Source organism: Zonotrichia leucophrys, chromosome 1 (assembly GCF_028769735.1).
Source record: "Zonotrichia leucophrys gambelii isolate GWCS_2022_RI chromosome 1, RI_Zleu_2.0, whole genome shotgun sequence".
In the NCBI taxonomy this organism is placed as follows: domain Eukaryota; kingdom Metazoa; phylum Chordata; class Aves; order Passeriformes; family Passerellidae; genus Zonotrichia; species Zonotrichia leucophrys.
The window spans coordinates 26,711,024-26,724,107 of NC_088169.1; the positions used below are offsets into that span (position 1 = coordinate 26,711,024).

Genomic DNA, 13,084 nt, shown 5'->3' on the forward strand with positions numbered 1-13,084 from the left:
CCACTGAATTCCCAGAGGACAAGAGTTCCATAACCACCACTGGACCTTCAGAGGAAAACAAACCCTTCTACAGGAACACTGCTTCAACAGAATCACATCTATCACTTCAAGAGGACTGCAGCCACCAGTGAATTGGACTGCTACCACCACCTGGACTAACAGGTTGGCAGGTTGTATTCTGATTCTGTCAGTGTTTCTGTGTTATTGCATTTATTTTAATTTTCCTATTAAATTGCATTTCTGACTTGGGATCTCCCACTGGTTTGCTTTCAAACAATAACACTCCCTCAACATTCATAATGGGATGAAATTGATGAGTCTGGGGAAGTGTGCTCTATCCTAGTGTGCTTGTGATTAAGCTGCTGGGTAACAACTTTGCAATGTGCTCACTGAGACCTGCAAACTCAGTGCCATGATTCGCTCCTCACTTCTGGGGTGCCTTCCTGCTTTGGCCCAGCATACAGGAGGCACAGAGCTCTGTTACTTGTTTGCCTTCCTTGAGACATGGGCAAGAGCCACATCACCCACTCTAGCTCCTGGCTGCCTGCATAGTCCAGCTGCTTTAGAGAGGCTTTGTCCAAATTTCGAGAGGAAAGCCTCTTAGAGGTGCTCTGCCAGCACAAAGCCATCAGTGGGGCATTGCTGCAGCACACACACGTTTTGTGTTTGAACACCGTGCCGTGGTGACACTGAGTGCAGACTTTGCTCTCAGAGGTTTTGTTTTCTATGAGTGGCTGACCCTTGCACTGTGGTGTTTCTCCCTCAGCAGCTGCCCCAGAGCCCTGCAGAGCGAGCAGCGGGTGATGCGCAGTGCGCTCGGAGGATGGGCATGGCAGGTCACCGTGGGACAATGTGGCTTCTTCCCACTGTCCTCCTTTTCCTTCAGATGAGGCAGACAGGTACAGTGTTTGCTTCACCTTGGCTCTGTGCTGCTTTGCCTAATCCATGCAGGGAGCTGTCCATGTTTTTGCTTTGTGGGGCAGGGGATAGGAGTGAACACCCAGTGGCTTTGCCATCTCACCCACCCTTGTTCCCTTTGCCAGCTGCAGGGTAATGATATCCAGGGTTGAAGCACATGGGGAATTCCATTTTGGAGTGACAATTGTGTCAGTGTAAATTATGGGGTCAGTATATTGATATGTACTGTTTTCAAAGGCTCAGCACAATTAATGGGCTATTCTTCATGTTCTCAAGAAATGTGATAATTAAATAATCTTTGCTAAGTAATGATAAGCTACTGAGAGACAAAACGATGTCCACAATATTTAACTGTACAGAGAAGAACAAGAACTCTACCCCATATATCACTGTGATTTTCTAATTCGTCACAAAACCATCACATCTCCATTTAATAAAATAAATTATCCCACCTAGTCTGACCTTGCTCTAAACAGGGGCAGAACAGGTGGTAAAATTTAGAAATTTTAGAAATTTAGAATTTTAGAAATCTAGAAATTTTAGAAATTCACTAAAGCAGTGAATTCTTGAGTGTCACTTCTCTGGATATCCTACTTCTTGTATGAAACAGTGCATTCCAGAGAACATATGTGAGGGGGTAACACATTTTTTGCAGCAGAGCATTAAATGGGAAAGACCATGCCAGAAAAGGAATGAGATGGGTGGGAGAAAGAGCTGATACATGAAACGTGTTTCCAAATGCAGAGTTACCTCCCTGACCTCAATGTCCTCATAAACTGAGTTTATGAGGTATGTGTGGCTGGGGCCCTGGAGTCACGTCAGCCAGGTGTCTCTAAGAAAGGAAGAAAGGTTGCAGAACTCAAGATGCCAGCATAGATGTGGGCAGCATGAGGTGAGAGGTAATAACTACAAGCTCAAGCTCATACCTCGATGGATACAGTGAGAAAATTTTGGTTCTTTAAGCAGTACAGAGTAGAAGTTTGGCCTGCTCATGTGACTTTAGCAGGGTTTTGTAAAGTTTAGAGGTTTTATTAGCTTCTGCTTAATAAGCCAGTATCTGTGTCTTGAAATAAACAGCTCCGCAGGCAAAAGACATGCAGAAGGCCTGAGATGACCTTTGAGGAAATAAAAGTTGATGGTTTTCAGCCAGTAGTTGCACTATAGAAATGTCCTGTCTGGTTTTACAGGATTCACTGTAAGTTATGTAGACTCTGGCCACTATGTATTACTTAATATTCCTGTAAAAAAAGGCTTCTGTGCGCATCATAATACAGTGGCCACCAAAAAGAGATTGCAAAACTGAGGATATGTAGATGAATCATTGCAGGTTTGGAATGATTCTGTTTATACTATTTGTTCCATCTGGAATGTGGCAACTCACAGGACATATATTTTAAAAGGAAGGCTGAAAGATGGCTTTAGAAAACTAAGAGCCCTTCTGTGGCCACTGAAAATGCTTGCACACTTACAGTAATTTGGGTTTTGGTTTGTTTTTGTAGATGGGAACCAATGCAGTTCAAATCCTTGTCACTATGGTGGCCAGTGTAAAGATGGAATTGGTTCCTACACTTGCACGTGCTTGGATGGTTATCAAGGCAAGAACTGTGAATTTGGTAAGTTTCTGATTTAGAGAACCATGGCGGAAACCTTCCCAGGGAGCTTTGTAGGGAAGCATGTTTTGCATGGAAATCCTTCCTGGGGCTCATTTCTGGGGCGTAGAGCTGCCCCTGTGACAGGGGCTATCACTAGCCCAGAAGTAAGAGCAGGAATGTGAAACTGAATTTCAGTCACAGGACCAAGGGGAGTGATGAGGAGTTGGAGTTTTTCGGGCAGGAGGGAGGAATTGTGTGAAGATTTACACAATTATGTTCTGTGTTAGTGTTTTGTTTGTTGTTCCCCTGAGAATTTGTCTCTGCTTTTTGAGCTCACCATGGCATGGCCACAGGTCCCACTCAGACCTGGCAAGGACATTTGGTGTGCTGCATGTGGCTGCTTTGTAAGGCACAAGCTGATGTTCAGCACTCACATGAGTTATTCCTGAAGGGTGCTTCAGGAGCTTGGCAGGTGGGGATACAGATCCTGTTTGAAGAGGGTGTTTTGTTTTGGAGAACTTCCAGATCTTCTGTGAAGTCAGTGTTTATGTCCAGTTTTTCTGCCACCATCTCTTTTATAGTCATCCCAAAGTTCTGCAGAATAAACAACGGGGACTGTGAGCAGTTCTGCAGCGTCCAAAGAGATGGGCGGAAGGATGTGGTGTGCTCCTGTGCAGATGGGTATGTTCTAGCAGAGGACGGCAAACACTGTGTTGCAACAGGTATGAAGCCATGAGATAAAGCAATAGCAGTGCTTGGTGAGACTTGCTTCACTGTTAAGGTTTACAGCTACAGTCTTGGTTTGCAGTTGAGGAATGTCTTTTGAACCACCAGTATCCTACATGACATAGATCCAACAGTGAGGCTTAGAGATTTGTATTTCCAAACCTTCCATTTGTGAGGTGCTGTGGTGGAGTGGATCAAAATGTACATGATTTTGACCCCTTTGCAAGGTGCCTCTCAGTGAGGCATGTCAGAGTAAATTCTGCTGGTAACAAGATAACAAAAAATCTTAGAATCACAGACTATCCTGTTTTGAAAGGAATCTTCAATGATCATCAATATCCAACTCCTGGATTGTTACTAGACTTCCCCAAGAATAACTCCATGTGCATGAAATTGTTGTTCACACATTTCTTGAATTCTGTCAGGCTTGGGGCCTCGACCACTTCCCTGGGGAACCACCCTCTGGGTGAAGAACCTTTTTCTACTATCCAACCTAAACCTCCCCTGACATAGCTTCCTGCCATTCTCTCAGATTTCTTCATGGAAAGGGCTGTCCAGCACTGGAATGCACTGCCCAGGGAAGTGGTGGGGACACCATCCCTGGAGATTTTCAAGAAACAACTGAATGTGGCATGTAAAGCTACAGGCCAATTAAAAAGGTGGTGATCTGTCAAAGGTTGAATTCTAAGACCTTGGAGATCTTTTCCAACCTAAAGGATTCTGTGATTCCGTGTCCTGGTCATCACAGAGATCAGTGTCTGCCCCTCCTCTTCCCCTCAGGAGAAATCTGTAGACCACAATGAGGCCTCCCCTCAGTCTCCTCTTCTCCAGGCTGAACAGACCAAGTGACCTCAGCCACTCCTCCTACTTCCCCTCAAGGCCCTTCACCGTCTTTGTTGCCCTCATTTGGACAATCTCTAACAGCTTTATATCTTTCTGATCTTTATATGTCAAAAACTGTACACAGGACACAAGGTGAGGACATGCTGAGAAAACTGATCACAGTAGGATCTTTGCTTAAACACTTACAGGCCATACAAAAGAGCGGCTTGCAAAAATTTACACTTAAATTGCAGTTAACCTTATCAACTTGCAACTGAAGAGATAGTGTTAATCATAATTATCCAATGTACATATGTACAATTTTATTGTATTTCAAAATACCACGGGGGGCGGGGTAAGTCAACCAATTAGATATCATGTCAGGTTTTATATATTTCATAGCTAATAACAAATTGCTATCATTAGCCATATTATTCCTAAAATAAAGCACTTCACACAGTCTCCAAATTAAGTATATTGTATTAAGAGGAACTACAATTATCTATCAATGTAAATAATTGAAGATGATGTATTAAATTTGTTAAAACCAAATTGAAGATGGTGTAGTAAATTTTAAATACTTTCAAAACATGATTGTGAGATAGAAGCTGAAGAGAAAATAGAACTCATTTTTCAAACCATATGGTCTTTCTTCCTTGATTCCATGGGCCAAGTCTTTCATATTGTCTGGAAAATGAGGAAACAACACTATATATTGTGAGATGGTATTTCCAAGGAGATTCTTCTTGTGTTGGTGTTTCTCTCCATCTTTAATTTCAGCATTCTTCTCTTTACAGTAAAATACCCTTGTGGAAAAGTTTCTGTGGTAAGGAAGAAAAGGTCTGTTCTTTCACCCACTGACCAAATCAGTGGAATGAGTGATCAAGACCCTCCTGCATATGAAATGACCACAGAGGAGAACTTTGTAATTACCACAGAAAGCCCAACACCTCCACCTGACAACAGAACAAGAAGCAAGAATCCATATGTCAATACCAGGATAGTTGGTGGGGATGAGTGTCTTCCTGGTCAATGCCCATGGCAGGTGAATGGAGGGGGCTTTGCCCTGCATGTGGGCAGAGCGTGTGTCTGAGGGAAGGGGAGCAGAGCCTCCTTCCAGCTGGGAGCCTTCTGAACACGGCCCGTGTCACGTGCCAGCAGCAGTGAGATGTAGCTGAGCTGTGTGACCCTGGGCACTTGGATGTGCTGTTCTGCAAAGTGCAGCCTCAGGGCGTCAAAACAAAAGGCTGTGTGTCATTTTAGATGGAACTGCCTACCCTGTCCCCAGAGAGGACTTTGGGTCATGCTGTTCTCCCAGGCCATTTTTGCAGGTTACATTTTTGTTCTCTCTGAGACCATCACCCCAGGCAGCACATCCAAGTGCATGCCAGATAAAGCCAGCATTTTGGTTCACAAATACACCCTCATGTCTCAATTTCACCCTTGAGTTTGGGCAATCCAAAATGAATTCCTGTATTTGGACATTGTTTGGGGGGTAAGTCCAAGGGATGTGGTGATCAGGAATCTGCACTCTGCCTGCTCAGTCAGTCAATGCCTGAGGGGCGTTACTCAGCACTGGCAGTGAGGTAATGTGGAAGGCAAATGTTTTAACTTCACATGGAGACAATCAGGACTCTGTAGCAGTAGAAGTCAATCAGCAGCCTCTGCATGCGGAAATGCAAAGCTAGGAGGGACGTGGAGGGCTGCATACATGTTGCAGTGAGAGGCATCTCTGTAGTGTGCAAAGAAATCAGTTAGCGCTTTATAGCTCGTTGACATTAAGCTGCACTTCTTCCTGTGCACTTTTTTTTTATTTCACAGGCTGTTCTGTTAAATGAGGAAGGAGAAGAGTTTTGTGGTGGAACTATTCTGAATGAAAATTTTGTACTTACTGCAGCTCATTGCATAAACCAATCCAAAGAAATCCAAGTTGTTGTTGGTGAGTATTTCTTTTACTCCTCTGAGCTGAGTGTAGCTGTTGGGCCGAACCTTCTGTGCCTTAAATCTCCTATGAGATGTACTCATGATTCATTAAGGTTTGTTACCTTTTGGCTGCTTTTTATAATTTTTTGTCATTCTGACCATCCTTCTTTGTAACAACAGGTGCCTCTCTTTCTTCTCTGCCAGCTAGCTGGAAGTGATTTCAGTTAAATATTCTAAAAATATTGGTTATCAATGTGTTCAGCAGAGCAGTGCTTCTGCAGGAAGCCCATCATCCCTGGCACTTCAGAAGCATCCAGAGTTGTTCTTGCAAGAACCCTCAGAAAAGCTCTGACTCATTGAATAGAGCAGACAAGAACAAACTCAGATTTCCCATGGCTTCCCTTTGAGCCAGGACACAGAATCAGCACAGCTTCATCTTTGCACTGTTGTAGTCCAGACCCTGTTCTCTTCTCTAAGCCAGGCTCAAGCTCCTGGGAGTGCTTCTACACAAAATTGCATTAGTTTAGCTGAATCAGCTTATGCCTTTGTGTAAACTGGTACATAAAAAATCTCCATAGACCAAATCTCAGGACCAAAGCCAATCCAGTTGCTGTAAGAAATGTTGCCATACCTGTTTACAGTTTCCTTGTGTGGTCTAAGGTCCTGGGCAAAGTACACAGAATGAATATACTACTCTCTTCCTCTGTCAAGGTTTTTCTGAAATTCTTGTACTTTCTCTACATTGATGACCCTTTTAATGCTCTTGTGCAGGTGAGGTGGACAGAGAGAAGAAGGAACAGTCTGAATCAATGCACACAGTGGACAAAATATACGTTCACTCCAAATTTATTGCTGAGACTTACGATAATGACATCGCCTTGCTAAAACTGAAGGAACCTATCAGATTTTCAGAGTATGTTGTCGCAGCATGTCTCCCCACAGCAGACTTTGCTAATGAAGTTCTGATGAAGCAGAAATCTGGGAGGGTTAGTGGCTTTGGCCGGGAATATGATGGTGGACAACTCCCAAAGAAACTGAAGGTGCTTGAACTCCCCTATGTTAATAGGAGCACTTGTGAGCAATCCACTTACTTTGTGGTAACTGAGAACATGTTCTGTGCTGGTTATGACACAGAGGAAAAAGATGCTTGCCAAGGAGACAGTGGTGGCCCTCATGTGACCAGATATAAGGATACTTATTTTGTTACTGGAATTGTTAGCTGGGGTGAAGGATGTGCAAGGAAAGGCAAATATGGGGTCTACACCAAACTGTCCCGGTTCCTGCGCTGGGTAAGGACAGTCATGAGTTTGTAGTGGTGCTGTGTCCCTTGGTCCTCCTTGTTACCTGCCAAGGTGCAGGATTGGAAATGGAAACCTTCTGTTCCTACTCATGTGCTAAGTTCATTTTGAGATCTGATTCCTTAAAGTTATGGTCTGCTTCCATTTGTATTGTTCCTGGCTTTAAAGCACACCTCTGAGGACTGTGGGGGTCTTTGAAATTGGTTAAATGAGGGAATTCCCCCATCAAAAAGGCTGCTGACTGGGGATTTTGGCTTCTTTTATCAGTGGTCATTGTGGTTCCTATCTGTTGTCACGTGTGCTCCTACCAGAGGCCCCTAAACATGTTCTGAAGAGTCACTAGCCATGATGAAAGCAGGAAGGATGGGAGTCACTAAATCCTCCCATTGCAGCCATCTGGCTCAGCAGGGAGTTTATCCATACTGGAGTTGTTTAGCCTCTACCTTGAGATATGTTCAGAAGATGAACAGAACAGGACATCTTGCACGTCTAAATAACGAGGGGTTTTGATTTATAAGGATTGTGCTTCTCATAGATTAATTTGTACACTCTGCTCATCAGAAAATATATATATATGTGCACATTCAGCGTTTTCTGTATCTTGTTCTGGATTGTGTATGGCTGAGGATTGGAAAACTGCTTGCATGTGTATTGTTCTAGATGTTTCAGTTAGGTGCAATATTGATGTACACCAGCATTTGAAATAAAACATTCTTTCTTTTTTTGTTCTTGTTTATTGTAATTTTAACAAGCCCAGGCCCAAAAGCCTCTATCCATTATGTGGTCTGCCCCCTAAGAATCCTGATGGCTTTTTCAAAGCTTCTCCAATCTCTTATGTGCCCTGGAACACTGAATTTCCTTAGGCACCTGCTCCATCTCTTTTAGGCTTTGAGCTGGTCCTGGCTCATTTCACATAGCAGGGGCTGTGAGCAAAGCAGATTGACAAACCCAAAATACACCTCTACAAACAGCAAGTATTGCTGCAGCCAGCACTAACTGTGGGCAGGAAAGTGATTTCACATAGCAAAATTTGATCCGATTGCAAAATCAGGAAAGGAACACAGCCACAGCGGCTGAGTAAACTGGTGGATTTTGAGATACCAGAATGCCTCCTGGCAAGCACACATGGCTGGCTCAGACAAAAGCTGACATGTACCAAGGATGGTGGACAGGGAGGCTCTGAGCTAGTCTCTAGTGCTCAGGCTTCTTCTGCCTTCAAGGAAAAGCCAGTCCTGAGACTAAGGGGGAGGAAAAGAAGGATGGTGAGTAAGCCCTGTGACTAGAGAAGCCCTGCAGTAGATGTTTCCAGGAGGGCTGTGAAGTCTCTGGTGCTGATTGAATTCCAGAGTGGGAGATGTAAAGAGATGCCAGGTGTGCAGCATGATGGGGCCTGCCCTAAGGAGCACATGTGGACAAGCTGCCTTTTGTTATGGCATCCTGCCATAACTTTGGGAGGAAAACACACTGCAGTGGGCTCAGTGTCCAACAGTGTTAAAATACAAAGAGGTCGATTTGATCCCCTGTTGGCTCAGTAGGTTGGGCTGGGGACCCTGTAGGTCTCTCCAGCCCCAGTTTTCTGCATTTCCAGGTGAGCAGCACCAGCAGAGTGTCACTTTTAGGATCATGCCCTTGTGCCCTGCACTAGCATGGTAAGAACAAGCTTCCTGTGTACTGCTCCCTGGCCCAGGTGACTGACCTGGCAGGATTGTCTTCCATAGCCTGATTCCCAGAGCCCAATGGCCTGTCAAGAGCTGTCCCCTTGGAGTGGTTTGAACAAAAGGAAACAGCTCATAAAACCCATAATCACCCCCAACATTCATAAAGGGATGGGATTTGATGAGTCTGGGGAAGTGTGCTCTGTCCAAGTGTGCTTGTGATTAAGCTGTTGCAACAGCCTGCAAACTCAGTGCCCTGATTCGCTCCTCACTTCTGGGGTGCCTTCCTGCTTTGGCCCAGCATACAGGAGGCACAGAGCTCTGTTACTTGTTGTTTACCTTCCTTGGGACATGGGCAAGAGCCACATCACCCACTCTAGCTCCTGGCTGCCTGCATAGTCCAGCTGCTTTAGAGAGGCTTTGTCCAAATTTCGAGAGGAAAGCCTCTTAGAGGTGCTCTGCCATCAGTGGGGCATTGCTGCAGCACACACACATTTTGTGTTTGAACACCATGCCGTGGTGATACTGAGTGCAGACTTTGCTCTCAGAGGTTTTGTTTTCTATGAGTGGCTGACCCTTGCACTGTGGTGTTTCTCCCTCAGCAGCTGCCCCAGAGCCCTGCAGAGCGAGCAGCGGGTGATGCGCAGTGCGCTCGGAGGATGGGCATGGCAGGTCACCGTGGGACAATGTGGCTTCTTCCCACTGTCCTCCTTTTCCTTCAGATGAGGCAGACAGGTAGAGTGTTTGCTGCACCTTGGCTCTATGCTGCTTTGCCTAATCCATGCAGGGAGCTGTCCATGTTTTTGCTTTGTGGGGCAGGGGATAGGAGTGAACACCCAGTGGCTTTGCCATCTCACCCCCCTTGGTTCCCTTTGCCAGCTGCAGGGTAATGATATCCAGGGCTGAGGTACATGGGGAATTCCATTTTGGAGTGACAATTGTGTCAGTGTAAATTATGGGGTCAGTATGTTGATATGTAGTGTTTTCAAAGGCTCAGCACAATTAATGGGCTATTCTTCATGTTCTCAAGAAATGTGATAATTAAATAATCTTTGCTAAGTAGTGATAAGCTACTGAGGGCCATAACAAACCCCACAATGTTTAACAGTGTAGAGGGGAATGAGATCCCTACCCCAGCACCCACTGTAGTTTTTTACATCTCCATAAATCATCCCGCCTCCCCTTCAGGATGGACCCTGAGATCTTCTCTCAGTGTAAATTTATGAATCACATTGTGGACATGATGTGTGCCTTATGTTTTAATTTTGCTGTTGTCTCTGACTGCACAAACACCTGAGTCATCACCATTACAAGAGCTATGAGTTAGAGGTGAAGTTTGACATCCCAGAGATGAGACAGGAGAGGTACTTAGTGGGACCCAGGGTGCCCTGACAGTCTTCAGAATGTTTCAAGGAAGACCTCGTATAAAATGTCAAAAGCAATTTTGAGTGCACTTATGTGCATTTAGTGTTAAAATATAGACTGGAAGTTGCTGACAAAACAAAGATGGAAGGTAACTTCTATAAAATTAACTGTAAAAATGACAGAGCTCATTAATGAAGAAAAAGATAATAAAATTAATGTATTTTTAAAAGAAAGGCTAATTCTAAAATCCCCACAAACCCCCAAAGTGTTTAAGGCATATGTCAGAACTGTCCCAAGGTCAGGAAAGTACAAGACCATTGATTAAATCTATGAGACCTTTTGTGACCTGACCTCCAAAACCGAGTGTTAAAGTACCTAGCTCTGTATAAAAGAATTGTAAACAATCTGACATAAAACCAGAAAAGCTGAGAAGTAAATGCAATAAGATAAATGTGATATGAAAATCAAGAGCTGATCTAATTATTTGAATAATGGAAGAAAGAACATGAATGTTGGTCTGTGCCCAATGGAGAAGAAAGTCTTTCTTCCTTAAGGTACCAAATAACTTGTACCCCACATGGAGGAAAGGAACTGCTGAACTGCACTATTCAGGAAAAAATCACATCAAATTTGTCCAAGGGGAAAAACTCACATCACTTTTCCCCAAAGACAGGATGATAGGCTGTGTGGCTGCAAAAGATGAAGTAAACCTCAGGTCTCTCCTTCAAGGGAGGCTTCTAACATAATTTTATCTGACACTTATTGCAACAGAAAGAGAAACAGCTGTAAGTTTGGTGCCAATCTGGTCAAGAAACTGTGCTACTTGATTGAAAGATTATATGGAGTGCAAATCTCCACACCTCTGAAGACCTCTAGCACTGGTATTTTCCACAGTAACTTGCAAGAACAAGAGTTTTCTCACTGCTTTTTTACCTCATTCCAGACTGGAAGGATTACCATAATTTGAGATGAGCATTCAGGCAGTCTTGGGAAACTGAAACACCAGTCCAACGTAAATAGAAGGCAATTATGTAAACATAAAACCAAAATCTCACCTTTGGTCCCACAACATGCAACCACAGAGATTTGTAAAATGTGTAATAAAAGCAAGACTTTGTTTTCATGAGGATGAGCAGTTAAGACAGGAAGTAATGAGATCTCACCACTCTAAGGGCTACTCAGATTAGATATTAGGAAACACTTTTTAAACATTTTAAGGCTAATTAAGGAGTGCATTAAGCTGTGTGGGTGAGCTGTGGAATCTCATTAGGAATCGGCAGGAGCAGGTTAGACAACATCTTTAGGAGCAGTTTACCTGCTCTTGCACTGTTAGAGCCAGGAAGAGCTCTCTCACTCTGCCTATGATCTTGCAATACCAGTACTGAACTAAGGTAGCACGAACCATATACAGATGGAAAAGGAATATTGCAAGGATACAGCAAGAGCCCAATACCTCATTTTTTTCTGATGCTTTAGTTGTTGATGTTTTTTGCCTCTTACCCACACCCACATTCATTTTTGCCTTAATACAATGGCTGTTCTGGCAAGCACAGATTGCTCCTTGAATTGCCCTCTGAGAGCTGTTAGTTCAGCTGGGAAACACAGCAGAAGATGTGGAGTAATAGTGCTCCACCTAATGCTGACAGCTTACCAATTTTTAAATAACAATACAACTGTTGTTATTATGAAGGCCTTTTGCAGGAATTGTTCTGTAGTTCTTAAAGTGGTGGGGTGTTTGACTAATGTTTACAAGCCAGATTTATAAGTTGCTTGTGCTTTTGTGAAGTCACCATGAACCTGTAACCTGCCTATACTTTTGTCTCCCTTGCAGTCAGTCATACCAAGTGATGCAAGGTCAACTTGAGAACTGTGAGCAGCTCTGACAAACTGAAGATGGAGGAATCATAAGTGCTGCTGGCTATGCCCTGGGCAATGACAAAACCTGTGTTTTTGTAGGTACAAAGTACATTTATAGTTCATTCTATGGGACACATCCCATCTGTACCTCATTTAGGAAGTGCTGCTGTGTTGCAGTGCCACCGTAGCATAAAGAGTAATGTTAATTGCTCAGGCCTTTCACATGATTTACTTGAGCTGTTGATAACAAATTTAGTAAGACCTTAGCCAGAGGACATAATTTAAGTAACATCAAATTATGCAGCTGTGAGGGATGTATGGCAGCAAAAACAGCTCAAGAAAGTATTCTGTGCAATAGGGTGTGTTCTCTCAGGGCACTGCAAAATCCATGTCCCAGCAGGGGGAAAAACCATACCAGAAACTGGTGATTACAGCAAGGTTCAGATTCCTCTTCTCCCAAAGACTGAAACAGGCCTTTCATGCTATGGAGCATTTTGTTAGAAAGTAACAGGTTAGATTTTTGATTGATAAAAAAGTTGGTGTCTAGTTTCAAGGCCTCTGGGACATGCTAAACACCTACAGATCTAAATAGGTAGAAATCCAAGAAATTTCTCCCTTTACAGTATACTGTTCACAAAGACTCATTATCATTTCAGAAGTAGTAACATCATGTGATTAAGTTATATTTCACTTGTTTCTCCTCAAATACCACCTGTTCCATCTGAAAGAAACAATCTCTTTTCTTCTAACAACAGGTTTTCTGCAGTTTTCATGTGGCAACCCAAACAGATTAATAACTACTGACACTGGATTTAGTTCCATCATTTTTGCCTTCATTCAAATTGAATATTAACAATTACTAGTCTTAGTCTATTTTTCTGTCTCATATAATACCCTTTGTAATTTAAAGCCAAATTACTATTATGAT

At 43.4% G+C, this 13,084-nt stretch overlaps 1 protein-coding gene across 1 annotated transcript; it reads left to right on the forward strand.

Annotated features, from left to right (window-relative positions):
* Nucleotides 1–751: 751 nt before the first annotated feature.
* Nucleotides 752–8,003, forward strand: LOC135446931 (coagulation factor X-like). The gene is made up of 6 exons (XM_064711548.1): nucleotides 752–899; nucleotides 2,418–2,531; nucleotides 3,092–3,232; nucleotides 4,856–5,103; nucleotides 5,880–5,997; nucleotides 6,753–8,003. Exons 1-6 carry the CDS (start codon nucleotides 824–826, stop codon nucleotides 7,292–7,294), a joined length of 1,239 nt encoding a protein of 412 aa, XP_064567618.1. The 5' UTR covers nucleotides 752–823; the 3' UTR covers nucleotides 7,295–8,003.
* The last annotated feature ends 5,081 nt before the right edge of the window (nucleotides 8,004–13,084 follow it).

What these genes read in the sequence shown, in the direction of transcription:
- LOC135446931 (XM_064711548.1), top strand. Translation starts at nt 824, where the DNA reads ATGGGCATGGCAGGTCACCGTGGGACAATGTGGCTTCTTCCCACTGTC. An exon ending in AGGCAAGAACTGTGAATTTG is followed by an intron (nt 2,532 to 3,091) that starts GTAAGTTTCTGA and finishes TCTCTTTTATAG; the next exon opens with TCATCCCAAAGTTCTGCAGA. An exon ending in AGAAATCCAAGTTGTTGTTG is followed by an intron (nt 5,998 to 6,752) that starts GTGAGTATTTCT and finishes GCTCTTGTGCAG; the next exon opens with GTGAGGTGGACAGAGAGAAG.